Here is a 13,207-nt window from a genome sequence, read left to right on the forward strand (position 1 = left end):
GGCCTATGTCAATATGAACAGCTTGATCTCAGACACCAAAATCTAACAAGGCCTAATCACTAGCTACTTTCGATATGTCATTTCACCCGTCCTTTGAATGACTTTCATACTTAAGTCTAGGGACATGAACAAATGCATAATAGTGGGTTTAAAGATGTAAGATATTTAGATACCTTTTATGATAGAGGATAACAATCCTAAAATCTGCAGATGTTCGCCTTACTGATATGACATTTATTGAATAATGCTTAACCCATTATGCATCATAGAATGGCTACAAAATGATTTTATCAGTCCAGTCAGCCCCAGTTACTGCTCATGTTGAATGGATCCCAGCTCGGAAACATGCCCTCACACGGAAATGGACCGTCTTGGAAGTCTGCACTCATGTTATACTATAATAATAATAATAATAATAAATCTTACGTACATCACCTGTATGGTGCTTGACATCTGCACTCAACTGGTCTCAATATGGTCTTGGTCACCCTGCACACCGCAGTCTGTCAGAGGCACAATTTGCAAGCTTAATCTTTTCATTAAAAATAAAAGATGTCAAGGGTTGATAAATAGATCCAAGGTGTTAATAAAGAAGTCCAAACATGAGAGCCAGGCCTGTGCAAAACCCTGCTTGATCCCTCATAGCGACTGGTCCGAAATCAACAGGCAGTGGTGCTTCCTGGGGCCTGTTGTTCTCAGGACAGACAGACTGAGCTAGTTCAGGGAACACAGGAAGCCTCCTGAAACATTACCACAGAACATATTGAGAAATGTTGAAAAGTGACTGTGAGCAGGCGGAACATACTAGTGACAGATCCAACTTCAGTGGAGGAAGTTTGACAAGAAAAAAACAATCCCTTTGGTGCAAGGCCTATCAGTCAAGTGCAGCAATAACACAAAATAGACCCCAAGTGTGGAGTTGAGGGGTTTTATTCATTTTCAACCTACAATGAGCATAAAACAAGAACATGATTGGAGGCTATGACAGAAGAGGTTGAAAAACAGGAAAAGGAAGTTGAGCTTACCACTATAAACACCGACTTTCCTCTGACACTAGAGTGGAATAAAATTCACATTGAAACTCCTGTTAATGTTCTTCGTCCTCAGTCTTTAACACAATTTAAAAAATAACTGCCTAAATTGTAACAGATTTGTATATTTTTTTGGCAATGTTGATGTCCCTCACATACCCTTCTGGAAGAAAAAAAACATTTTCCATTAATTAAAAATAGCATTTTTTTTTTCAAGTAACAGATATGAGAGTTTTTTTCCTCTCAGAAACAAATCATTAAAAATTATTAAGTTAAAACCAAATGAAGACTATGCAGAAATATTCAGAGGATGCTGGCAATGCAAGGTGTGAAAAATTAAACGATTGGTTCACATTTACATTGAAAATCAGTCCCTGATAGATACTGTAAAACAAATTAATCACATTCTGCCTGCTTATGTAAATATTGACATGGGTGTAGCATTTTCTCCTTGCGTGTCAATGCATCCTCTTTCATGGTACAAAATCAACATAGTCCAGTTTAAAACATCACACTCACCCAAACACAGCTTTCATGTCTCCCCCCCCACAACTCACACCTAGAGATCACATTTCATTTCCTCAAAGGCGCGTGGGTGTACATCAGGATTTCATTTGATTTAACTTTTCTCTATTAAAATATAGAATCCATTAATAATACATGGGAGGGCTAAAAATACAGACCAAGTGAACAAAAAAGAATAAATCTAAACGATACACAAAGCAGTCATTTTTTGTTGTTGAATACAGTAGCGATAGGACCCCAGAGTTCAAAGTTCAGACACCTTTAGGTCGTGCATGTGGCTGAAGAGGAAGAGAGAAAAGGTAATCCACTGGTTCTCATCCAATCATTGGGATAACCGCTTCACCTTTGGGTGTGGGTATAGTCCTGCCCTTGAATCTGACCTCCAACCTTCAAAGACTAACCCACATCGTCCCCCCTCCCTCCAGCTCATCTGTAATGGCCTATACATCCTGACACCCGACCTTCTACCTCACCATGCTTGTTGAGTGCACACTCATTATAATTTCCTTGTCAGGCTGGCCATTTGGTGTAATCGGTTAAGCTAAAAACAAGTATCCAATAAAATTACAATACAAATCGCATAATTATAAAACCGCAAACAGGATTTAAAATTCATAGTCGTCATCTGCCATGTCGATAGCCCAGGCAAACTTTTCACGCTGAGTTTTGTTGTAGATCTTCTCGATAGGGATGCTCCACTTCTTACACCTAGGAGACCGCAGAAGCAGAAGGATATTAGAATGATCAACCCTCCAGGAGTTCAGACACTCAAAACTAAACCCCTCAACACACTCACTACTTTTAACTAATCAAAAGACACCCACATATCCTGAGCAACGGAGTATGTGGGCCAAGGAACAAGCAATGGAGAGAGCAAGACATTGTGCATGATGGTCAACAAGTTTGCGGTCGTGTCTCACCAGGCCACAGAGATACGTGGATCCAAGTAGTTGAGTTTGGAGGTGCCCAGGGCAATCTGCTTGTTCTCCTCGCGGTCAGTCGCCTGCACCTCTAGCTTCATCAGCTGCTCTTCTAGCCTCTCCACAGCCTTCTTCTTGGTCTCCACAGCTCTGGGGGAGCAAGGGAGGGAATCAGCTACTTCTACATCCCAGCGCATAAGTACCAGTGGATGACAATCATATCCACATACTTACTTTTTGGACTTCTCGTCTCTCCGTACTTTGAGGTCAGCCTTGGCACTCTTCACATCCCTCTTTGCATCAGAGAGCTGGTCCTTCTTTGCATCAATCTGGTATAAATATTATCAATGTTAATAATATTGAAACTAAGGCCAAGTATAGCTGGATTCTTACTATGTGGCTATAAAAGACACTGCCAATACAGAGCCAAGTATTCCCAAAATAACAAAGGGAAGAGTATGCCTCCAGCGGACATCAAACAGTTAACTCTAAAAACAAAATCCCAAATCGTAGCAATAGTATTTGTTTCCTTTTTCGCCATCTGTCAGGTCGACTGGCCGTGTCCTCCCCGTGACTCACTTTGGTCTGGAGGTTCTGCATGGACTTCTCAAAGGTCTTGGGCGGGGCCCTCTGATGGTTACACAGGATGGCCACGGCTCTGTTGGCCCTGTTGTACGACAGGATCTTGGCTGGAAGGTTCTCATCAGCTACAAAATAGGGGAGAAAATGGACATTGCTATGACTCTTGCTATAGACTTTACACCATATTACAAGTGACCACCTGCACACAAATATCTACAACATTCTGGAGCTCTCATGTCATCAACAAGGCTCCTCCCACCTCTGGTCATACCAATCCAAAATCTGAGATAAATATGTTTTGGGTAGGTTGTGTATTCTTAGAACCTCCGTCCCTGGGTGGGGCTTCATGGCCGTGGGTGACTTACGGCTGGTGAGCTCCTTCAGCTGCTGCTGCAGGGTGATGGAGGCGTTGTAGGTACGGAACACTTTGGCCGTCAGCCCGTCCATCAGCTCCTGAAGGTGCTTGTTCAGAATGGAGGTCTGCAGAGATGGAGGATGGAGAGGAATGCCACCATTAAATATGACTGATGGCAAGAGGGGCAGAATTACAAGACGATATCCAATTCCCACACTTCAGTGTTTTTCCCCTCACAAGGTCCAGCGACATGACTAATACGCTGCAATTCACAAGTAACGTGGATTGAAAGTCCTTCCTCACAAGTATTTTTTTGTTCTTACATTGAGTCGGTCGAAGAGGTCGTCCTCTGGCTGCTTGTTCTCCACGAACAGCTGCAGATTCTTGAATACCTAAGGAGGACAGAATATTTACAACTCATAAGAATAACAAGGAGCAAGCATTCTCTGGAGTGAGAGTAATCTGGAAACCACTGTAGTTCATATCGAGTGAAAAAGGACACAGAAAATGTTGCGATGAAATGTCAATTCTTCAAGGCCTGCCTTACCCTCTTCTCCACGGGGACTTTGTTGTAGTAGCGAATGGAGTCTTTACCCAGGAAGTCAAACTCCACCACGAACTCCTGGCCGTCCTTCTCGGGGTACAGGTTGATGTGTTCCACCCTGAGGGAGCAGCAGCCCACCGTGTCCGCCGACTCCCCTTCCTCCTTCTCGTTACCTGCTCTCAGAGCCAGCTGCGGCACAGCACCACAGGGAACATGTTACAACCAAACTTGGGGCTGTGTGTGTGTGTGTGTGTGGAGCAGTAGTCTCACCTTGTCGATGAAGTAGAGTGCCACGGCTCTCTGTCGGATCCTCATCTCTTTGGACTTCCAGTCCTCGCGGTACTGGTTCCTTAGCCGGTCTACACACTTCTTCAGATTTCGGGCCGTCTCATACTTCTGCCAGTCCTTCTCTCCCTGAGGACCAACACACACTACCATTACAGCAATCAGGGGGAAGAGACAGGGGGCACAACAATGAAAAAATATGTAGGAAATAAACAGAATCGAGAAATGTTGAATGGGATTGCAGCCTTTGGCGTCTCAAGAGTGACTTCATTAAAAGCTAACAATACATCTCCCGCCCCCACAATCACTACATCCACCATGAGCCATAATAAAGATGAACCTGCTAGTCAACCTACCTTGATTCTGGAGCTGGGGTTCAGCATGATGTACTTGATAGAGCCTTGGATGTTCTCTGTCCACGACACCAGCCAGGTCACCTTGTTGTCATGACGCACCTCCTTCCATTTGGTGCCAGGGGGAGGCTTGGGATGCTTGGAGTCCCTGTGGGAGAGAGAAATAATAAAGTGGCTGAGTCAGAGCAAGTATCCACGGCGATACAAACACACACTAATCTGGTCCAAACAAGCAGTCCATCGGTCAATGTAATCAAGAGAAGGGGATAGCACATTGTAAGCCTTTTCTTTCATTATGTTCATATTGCCACCTGCACCTAGGACTAGGAGTATAGCGGTTCACCCACGGTTCGTATGTATTGCGGTTTTGGGGTCATGGTTCGGTTTTGGTACAGTGGGAAAATGAAATGCCAACAGTTACTGTTTACATTTTTATTTTTGAGAGCACCATCAGGAACAACACTTTGTATTTTCTTAAATGAAAACACGATTACTCAACACAAAAAGTACAAAATGCATGTGAAATTAATATGTAACATGGCTCAGACATTGTATAGGGCTACGCTATAATGTTTTCTAACAATAAGAAATGATGCGCTCGTGTGACTCATAGCACGGTAGGCTACTTCTCATTTCCCACTCCAGGGTAATGTGATAGGCTGTCAATGTTAAGTAGCTCTCTGTAGCCCTGGAGGTCCATCCATCTGTACTAAGCGCAACACAGGGTGCAACCGCCAATTCATTGCTATATAAGCAAGCTGAAGTTGTCAAAGGTACTACCCGTTTGCTGAAATGGGTGCGAGTACGAAGTTCGTAAAATGGCCCGAGCACTTTCATGAGGTGCTGAAACCCCTATTCTTCTCAACCACCGAGAACGGGAGCATATCCACGGCTATAAACATACCTATCGCTCTTGTCATTTCTTTGGCCTGGTCAGAATCAGCTGTGAAGGGCTGCTTGAATGTAGAGGGGATACTAAGTGGTCACAAAAAGATAGTTTGAAATGTGCCAATTAAGACTAGAATTTTGATTACAATGTGCGCATAGGCTCTAGTTGTTTTAACGGAATAGCCTGAAATGTTTTTTTCAGCTCAGATTTACTCAAGAGGCATAGCCTATAGGCCTAGTGTTCTTTTAAATATATATTTTATGTATTCATTCGGGTTCACAGTGCGGACCGAACTGAGGTCCCCATACCGAACGGTTCGGTACGAATACGTGTACCGTTACACCCATACCCAGGACCCTGTCACTCACTTGCTGCAGTTTATGATGATGTCCTCAGGACGGATGCGGCGTTTCAGCATGCCCATCTTGGGGTGGTCTCCTCGGCCACGGAACAGGCCCGGGGGCTCAATGCGAAAGTTAGCAATGCGCTCCTTGTGGTTGTCCATGATGCAGAAGCCATACTCCTGGAGGAGGCGTTCGTTCTCCACTTTGATTTTCTACAAGAAGCAGAGAACCAGAGTCAAACCAGTTAGATCTTGGTACAGTTGTTGGAACACAGGACCAGCCTGAAGATTCAAGGTATTACCACTACTGCCTCATTTAGAACTTCACTGGACAGTCGTTGTCTGAAGGGGGTTATAACATTTGAAAAAGGACAAATGTTTTTAAAAAGCACAAAGTATTGTTCTAGCTCACCAGTTTATCATCTTTAGTCATGGCCTTTCTGGCCTCAGACTGAGCCTTGAAGTATTCCCCCATCTCATTGAAGTTACACTTCTTCAGGTCTGTGATCTTAGACTTCTCCTCTGAGGTCATTTCCTGTAGGAGAGGGAACAAAGGTAGACAAATCATGATCGTGTGTGTGGAATTACAGTTCCAAATCACAATTTCTAAAAAAATATATGAAATAATTCTAAGAATTTAAATTGCAAACCCCCCAGGTCTACAGCCTTGAACATTCCCTACCTTTCTCCAGTCTTTGAAGAAGTTTTTCCGGAAGGCATCCTTGGTAGTGTACTCATGGTCCAGCATTTTGGCAAAGAAGGTGGCCACCTCCTCAGCCTCTGGGCTGAGCTTCATCTGCTTCCCTACAGAGGGATTTCAACAGAGACTTGTTCAACCAGCCAAACCCACCATTTCCACTCAGCAACACCCACTCATAGATGGACCAAGCGTCATAGAATTAGCAGCACAAGTATTAATCTTACCATCATAGAAAAATCGGACTTTGCTGGGAAGAGGTTCGTATGGTGCTGCCATGACTGGGCCTTTATGTTCCAGAAACCTCCATTTGGAACCGTCTGTTGCCCTCTCCTCTTCCCACCTGTAGTCCAACAGGGTACAACAACGTGAAGTGATGAGAACGAAATGGTTGATGCACAAACTAATTCCTTTTTTCCAACAGAGATACACAGAACATCCATATTTTAACCATCACCATAATGAGCATTCTATAACAAGGAAGCAGTCAGTCAGTGTGCCTTCACAAAAGCTCTGTGCAGCAACACAGCTGGAGGGCAACTATGAAACTCACCATTTCCACTTCTCCTCAGGTTCCTTCTTTGCTTTCTTTTTCCCGTCAGCAACTTCCCCTTTCTTGTTTTTTTGTGTCTTTTTGGGCTTGGTGTCCTTTACAAGAAACAAAGAACGCATGAGTCTCCTTTCTCGCAACGGATCATTGAAATAGACCCAATATAAAATCAAAAGATTTCCACTTACCTCGTCTTGTTTCCTCTTCTTTCCCTTCTTGTCCACTCTGTCATTTTCAATTTTAATTTTTTTGGGCTTGAATTCAGTTCTAAAACAACAAAAACATCTTATAAGGAGGCCTGACTAATGGTAGATTCAACAACTATCTTCGTCTTCTCTACACCAAACTACACAATAGTCATACCGAAAGGCAGCTGTAGAGTTCCTGCAAAGCCAACAATGATCAAACATTGTCATTTCCCAACAGAATGAGGAAAAACCAGATGGGGTTGGTCTAAACATGGCAACTACAGCCAACATAATCTTTATTGTACAAATGTAACAGGGCCAAAGACTAAGGAAGAAGTGGGCCAGTTGACAGAGGTCAGTACAGATCTACTCACTCGTCATTGTCACGCTCTCTTTTCAGGGACTTGGGAGAGTGGTAGAAGTCATCATTGTCCGGCTCCGTCTTAATGCGATGAGGGCTGGTGATAGAAATCAAACATTTACATTAATTGTGCATTTGAAATCAAATATATAGGGTTCTATCAAATCTGTTGTGGAAAACACGCACAGAATCCAGACATTATAACAGAATTCAACCATTTTAAGAAATGTATTGAAATTAGTAGGAAATCAACTAAATGTATTGAACTTATTAGAAAACTCATTAAATTTGCCCAAGTTAATCATAAGACATGAACAACATGCATCCGTGATTCGTATTTTCCTGCAACGGCACAGGAATGCCCCCATCTGTATGCATGTGCACACATGTCTACACTGTGTAGACCTTAGCAATTATGCTAATAATAACCTTCTGGTAGAGATGAGACTTTCTCAAAAACCTTCTCAATTAAATGTTAACTACAAAGTAGCCCATGTCTAACTGGCAGAATTATATTATTTGCATCAATCAAGCAGCAATTTATTTAGTAAACTCTGGAATCACATGAACGCGACAGAAACATTGCTAACCATCGCTGCACTTGAATTAAAGGGTAACTGCACCTAATATTTTTTCAGGACCCCAAAAGTGGTCTCCTGGTGTGGTTTAAGCATTGTTATGGACTTAGAAAAACAACATGGGATGTTCTATTTTAAAAAAAAAGTGTGATTGAGACCAAAAACAAGGAAAAAACTGGGGGAAACAATGTTGGGAAAAACAAAGATTGAGGCAAAATAAATAACACATTTTATAGGGCCCTAGATATGTAACCAGTAATTGTATGCAGCACAAATGTTAAATGTACAATACATAAACTAAACCTACCTGGCAAAGCCATTCTCTTTTTCCTTCTTTGGCTTGATCTGCAAGATGACAACAAAAAGTAAAAAAATGCATATTTTGAAATGTTAAGAGCTATGCATTCAGGTTCACTGAGGAAGAGACTGGACAAACATTCGACAAACTGATTGACACATCTAAACCAAAATGGCAGCAATGCATCCATCTCCATTGGACAATTAGCACACCTTCTCCTCCTTCCTCTGGTCTTTTTCCTTGTGTTTGTCCTTATGTCTGTCTGTGCTGCCATCTTTGTGTTTTATTCTCTCCTTTTCCTTTTCTCTGTGTTTCTTTTCCGAGAACTCCTTATGGTCACTGGAATTTCACAGATTACATAAACATTGCATCAGTTATCAGACTGAACATACCAATAAGGAAATCAACTAAGAGAGTATGTACTACAGCAATAAAACAGTGAGGAGTCTCTTGCCCTATGGCCAGTCATACACACCCTGCTTATCAGACAAATGACCATACAAACAGCTACGTTAAAAGCTTGACAAAGCAAATGTGTGGGTGTCAATTACTGCCCCAGTGACGCACTACGTTTCACCTACGCAACCCTGCTTTAAAAAACTGGAGAGTCATACCTGTTGCCATATTTTGATTTCTCACGCTCCTTGTCCTTCTTGTGGTCCTTGTGTTTGTGTTCTTTATCCTTGTACTTATCTTTATGCTTGTGAGAATCTGCAAAAATGAGAAAGTTATTAAAACGAGGACTGACGAAAAAGCTAAATAATGACCATTGTCAACATTTAGGCTACAGAAACATTCTGTAAAAATATCCACTTTCCCAACCCTTCTCTAAACCCAGCAGGTGAAAACATTCAATACTAAGCACAAAAGAAAACATCTACCTCACCAGGAACAATGAGTAAACACTACTCTTAAGAAACACAAAACAAGTTCAGACAAGATTCCCATGATGAAAACTAAAGTTAGTATTAAAAAAAAAAACAGGCAATGTAAGAAAAAAACATGCATCATACAAATATGTGCACAAAAAGACATGGAAAGATTCTACAGCGTTGTAATGTATGAATGACTGACTAGATAGAGCAGGATAGAGTGCCTCTTGGCTCAGGAAGTGCAAGGCCAGAACACTCATCTAACACCTGGGTGTGAATCTGAATACTGACGTCGGATTGTATGTGCATGCGTGTCAGCTGGAATACATTACTGGTTGGTAGTGGTAACACAGAATAGGACCATCTGCAGTCAACTTGAGGCACATTTGGATTTGGGGCCCTTGTTCACGACAAATCAAACACTTAACAGAATACCCTTCACAAATTAAGTTTAGTCAGACTAGGGCCATGAGGATATACATTGGTGCCAACCTGGGGAGAATATGTGGCATACATGGTAAGACAGCACCTCCTAGTGCCCATTGACAGTTGAGGTTAATTTTTCCTCGGACACAGTATCAACATGGATGAAGAGAGGGAGCAGGTTCTAACAGGCCTAGTCCATCTGCTTTCATTTAACCACACTCCTACAAGCAGCAACAGTAGCTAAATCAATGACAATCTTCTCTCCTTAGTTGACACATACACAAGACAGGTACTTCACACAGTCAAACAAGAGTTGACAGCCAAAGAAACATAATACATTAAATGACTTTCTCCTAGTCCCATCCAGGCATGTTTTGAAAAGTGTGAGTCTTTAAAATAGGGACTCAGTCACAAGGCTCTATGCCCCACAGCAAGCTACTGGTTAAGACACCAATAAACAGATCATGGTATTTACCCTTCCTCATGATCTGACTTCACCTATGGCAGGCAAATGCATTTAAAACCAAAGAGGATACAGATGCAAGATTAAATTAAGATATTTTGGCATCGGTAGAATCTATTAGTTAGGGGTTGCAGTAGGAATGTAGGCTATAGGTCTTCAGAGCCATGAAATAATCAAATCTAAATTTGTATCGTGGTATTTATAAACAAACTCGTCTGAGGATTCTTTGGGACAAGCCCTTGCAGAGCTTGGACTGATGTTTGCCTATAGACCTTGTAATGGATGTGGGTAGTGGGTATATCATTACAGCGTTTCTTGTAGATCTTAAATCTAACAAATAAGAGCAAATCGGTGACTGGCTGCTTTCACTTCAGGGCCCCATGCTCCATTACTGCGGAAGACAAAACAAGGAATAAATATATATTGTATACAGGGACAGCGCTTAACCCCTGAGTCTCCATTGGACCCTTCTATTCTATGTTCTAACAAGGTACCAGGTTTTGTGCTTGACGTAGGCTGTTCTGACCAACAATGGATAGCCTACACTACATTTACATTTTTGTCACTTAGCAGATGCTCTTATTCAGAGCAACTTACAGTAGTGAGTGCATACATTTCCATACCCCCCCCCCCAATGGGAATCGAACCCACAACCCAGGCGTTGCAAGTACAAACTGAGCCACATGGGACCATATCAGAAGCCCACTATGTGATGTGAGAGCCAAGACGACAAACTAAGATATAGGCCTAGTATTCATACAAAATCGCTGTGAGCAGGGAATTTTTTTGAACCAGGAAAGGCTGTTCCTTGCAGGTTTCAATGCAGTGTTCTGACAACTTTATATTCGAATTGAGACAGCGATCGCTTCTTTACATGTCAAAAGCCCACTCCCTATCTGGACTTTGAAACGGATCCACACAAAACTCATCAGGAAAGATTATTAGTTTGTCCAAAGCTGTAGAATGTTGAGGCAGCCAACCATGCTGTACCAAGGGCTAGGAGTGGAGTCCTTGTCCATAAGAAATACATTGTTGTGTGATTAGTAAACATGAATTGACATGACCTGTTTTGAAATTGTTCAAAAAGAGAATCTTTCAGAAAAAGTGCTTTACTCTGTGGTGAGGGGAAGCATGTAGCTTCTGAAACCTCAAAAAATGTAATTAATACTTGTTAAATACCACTGCTGGGGGTTTAACTTGTTAGGCCTCTGTGGCCATGTGGTTTAGGCCATGCCAACAAAGCTATCAAATCAATAAATTCAGTCATCAAAAATTGTGTTAGTAGTGTATGTCAATGTGTATTGTCAAACTTGCACCACAAATCTGTCAGGGGATGTTATTAAAATCCCGCATTGTAGTCTACAACTAGCTAATGTAAATGTATTTCTATATGATACAAAATTATCCATAATAAATTCGGATAAGACTATACAATAATGTTGTTTAAAAGCAAAACGGGTCCATCAGATGATTTTACTTCCTCCACCGCTGGAAATCATGTCTTGATACAAACGGTCCTGCGTGTTTCCCCTCCATATCACAGCCATCTGCACTTCAGCTATGTTTTCTACAGTCAGACCGCTAGACAGAAAAAAGAAAATGGCGCAGAGACTAAGTTCTCAACCCCCAAACCCTTACTTTTAGACTCGGAATGTGGCATTTTAAGCCGGTCAACAACAAAATCTAATTTGGCATACCAATAAAACACCTCCAGTTCTTTAAGAATTTGTGATCAAGTCGAGATTTTAAAATGTCTAAAAGCTATTAAAGAGCCACCCATTTGAACAATAGGCGCTTGTGAGTGAGGCAGAGGACTTAGTCTCTGGACGCCATTTCTGTCCTTTGCTAAACTAGCTATCTGTCTGTTAGCGAACTAGCCCATGTTAGCAGGTAGATAACGTTAGCTAACTAACTACAGTGCGGACACGTCAGAATTTGGAGAAAATCATTGTGACATTTCAGTTTATTGACGTTACACTTACCATTGACCCGAGAGCCGGAGTCTATCTGCAAATTGTAAAACAAAGATTGGTTAGCTAGCCATGTTTCTTGATTGATTGCTTACTAGCTGGATAACTTTGAACTTGTTGGCTAGCTTACTGGCTAACGACTAGCTAGCTAGCAACCCTGCTGATGGTTGGCCAATGAGACTAGTCTGATAAAATGGATAACGAGCTAGCGCACAGTGCCTTTGCCATCGTTAGCTAGCTACAAAGTTCACAGTTGAATGGACTATCTGAAAATCACAATATTAAAAGTATGACAAAACAAGTATTTCTGTCACATTTGTTGCAATTATATTCACTGTCGATTGGCTAGTTAGCCAAGTTACCTTGCTAGCTAACGTTAGTGTAGCCTGGCTGCTGAGGCAAATAAAACAGCAAGCGAGTTTAATGTTCTACAAAGCTCATTCGCAATGACACGGCAAACGATTACAAATATTACCTGGCTATCGTTGTGGGAATGATCTCCACTCATTTCCAATTATTAATCTGTTAAAAGCAAAGTGTTAAACGTGTTGGAGGAAAACGCCGGCGAGGTGATGCGGGCAGAATGAAGAAAGAAACAGTTGTGTAACAGACTAAGTCCAAATTGTATGTAAGTGCGCATGCGCATGTGTTTTTAAATGGGTGGGTAAAAGCTGTTGGCCCGCTTTTAGCCCCTCCTTCAAAACGTGCTCTTCGTCCCACGCGTTCAGTGGTCCTACGTAGTTTCTACAAAACATGCATACGTACTTAGGCCTATCAGAAATTGTGTAATATAATTTTTGTTAACCTAAAATATTGTCGTATAATTATAAATACAGTTTATACAGGTGTTATACACATTTTCTGTATAAATAGCCTCTAATATATATATAAACAAACCATAAATGTCTCAATGTTTGTTTTATTGAAAAGCTGTTAGTGTTGTAATTAAGCAATAAGGCCCAAGTGGGTGAGCTGTT

At 41.7% G+C, this 13,207-nt stretch overlaps 1 protein-coding gene across 2 annotated transcripts; it reads right to left on the reverse strand.

Annotated features, from left to right (window-relative positions):
• Nucleotides 1-914: 914 nt before the first annotated feature.
• On the reverse strand, nt 915-12,860 carry top1a (DNA topoisomerase Ia). Of its 2 annotated transcripts, XM_084173069.1 has the most exons (22): nt 12,706-12,750; nt 12,243-12,267; nt 11,738-11,841; nt 9,114-9,210; nt 8,712-8,838; nt 8,509-8,546; nt 7,637-7,720; nt 7,263-7,341; nt 7,078-7,172; nt 6,752-6,867; nt 6,510-6,631; nt 6,240-6,362; nt 5,853-6,040; nt 4,599-4,743; nt 4,228-4,371; nt 3,961-4,146; nt 3,737-3,805; nt 3,424-3,538; nt 3,056-3,183; nt 2,711-2,805; nt 2,477-2,626; nt 915-2,264 (listed from the first exon to the last, which is right to left on the reverse strand). In XM_084173069.1, the coding sequence occupies exons 3-22, from the start codon at nt 11,805-11,807 to the stop codon at nt 2,162-2,164; spliced, it is 2,274 nt and encodes a 757-aa protein (XP_084029195.1). In that variant the 5' UTR covers nt 11,808-11,841; nt 12,243-12,267; nt 12,706-12,750; the 3' UTR covers nt 915-2,161. The 2 variants fall into 2 exon arrangements, with proteins under 2 accessions (XP_084029195.1, XP_084029196.1); XM_084173070.1 differs by lacking the exon at nt 11,738-11,841 and having other exon boundaries at nt 12,706-12,860.
• Between the last annotated feature and the right edge of the window lie 347 nt (nt 12,861-13,207).

This window comes from Coregonus lavaretus, assembly GCF_964263955.1.
Source record: "Coregonus lavaretus genome assembly, chromosome: 12".
Lineage (NCBI taxonomy): Eukaryota > Metazoa > Chordata > Actinopteri > Salmoniformes > Salmonidae > Coregonus > Coregonus lavaretus.

Coding starts and splice junctions, on each gene's coding strand:
- top1a (XM_084173069.1), bottom strand. CDS start 11,807: ATGGCTGTGATATGGAGGGGAAACACGCAGGACCGTTTGTATCAAGAC. Junction 6,868..7,077: donor CCTGAGGAGAAGTGGAAATG/GTGAGTTTCATA, acceptor GTTGGACTACAG/GTGGGAAGAGGAGAGGGCAA. Junction 2,627..2,710: donor AGAGACGAGAAGTCCAAAAA/GTAAGTATGTGG, acceptor TTGCTCCCCCAG/AGCTGTGGAGACCAAGAAGA.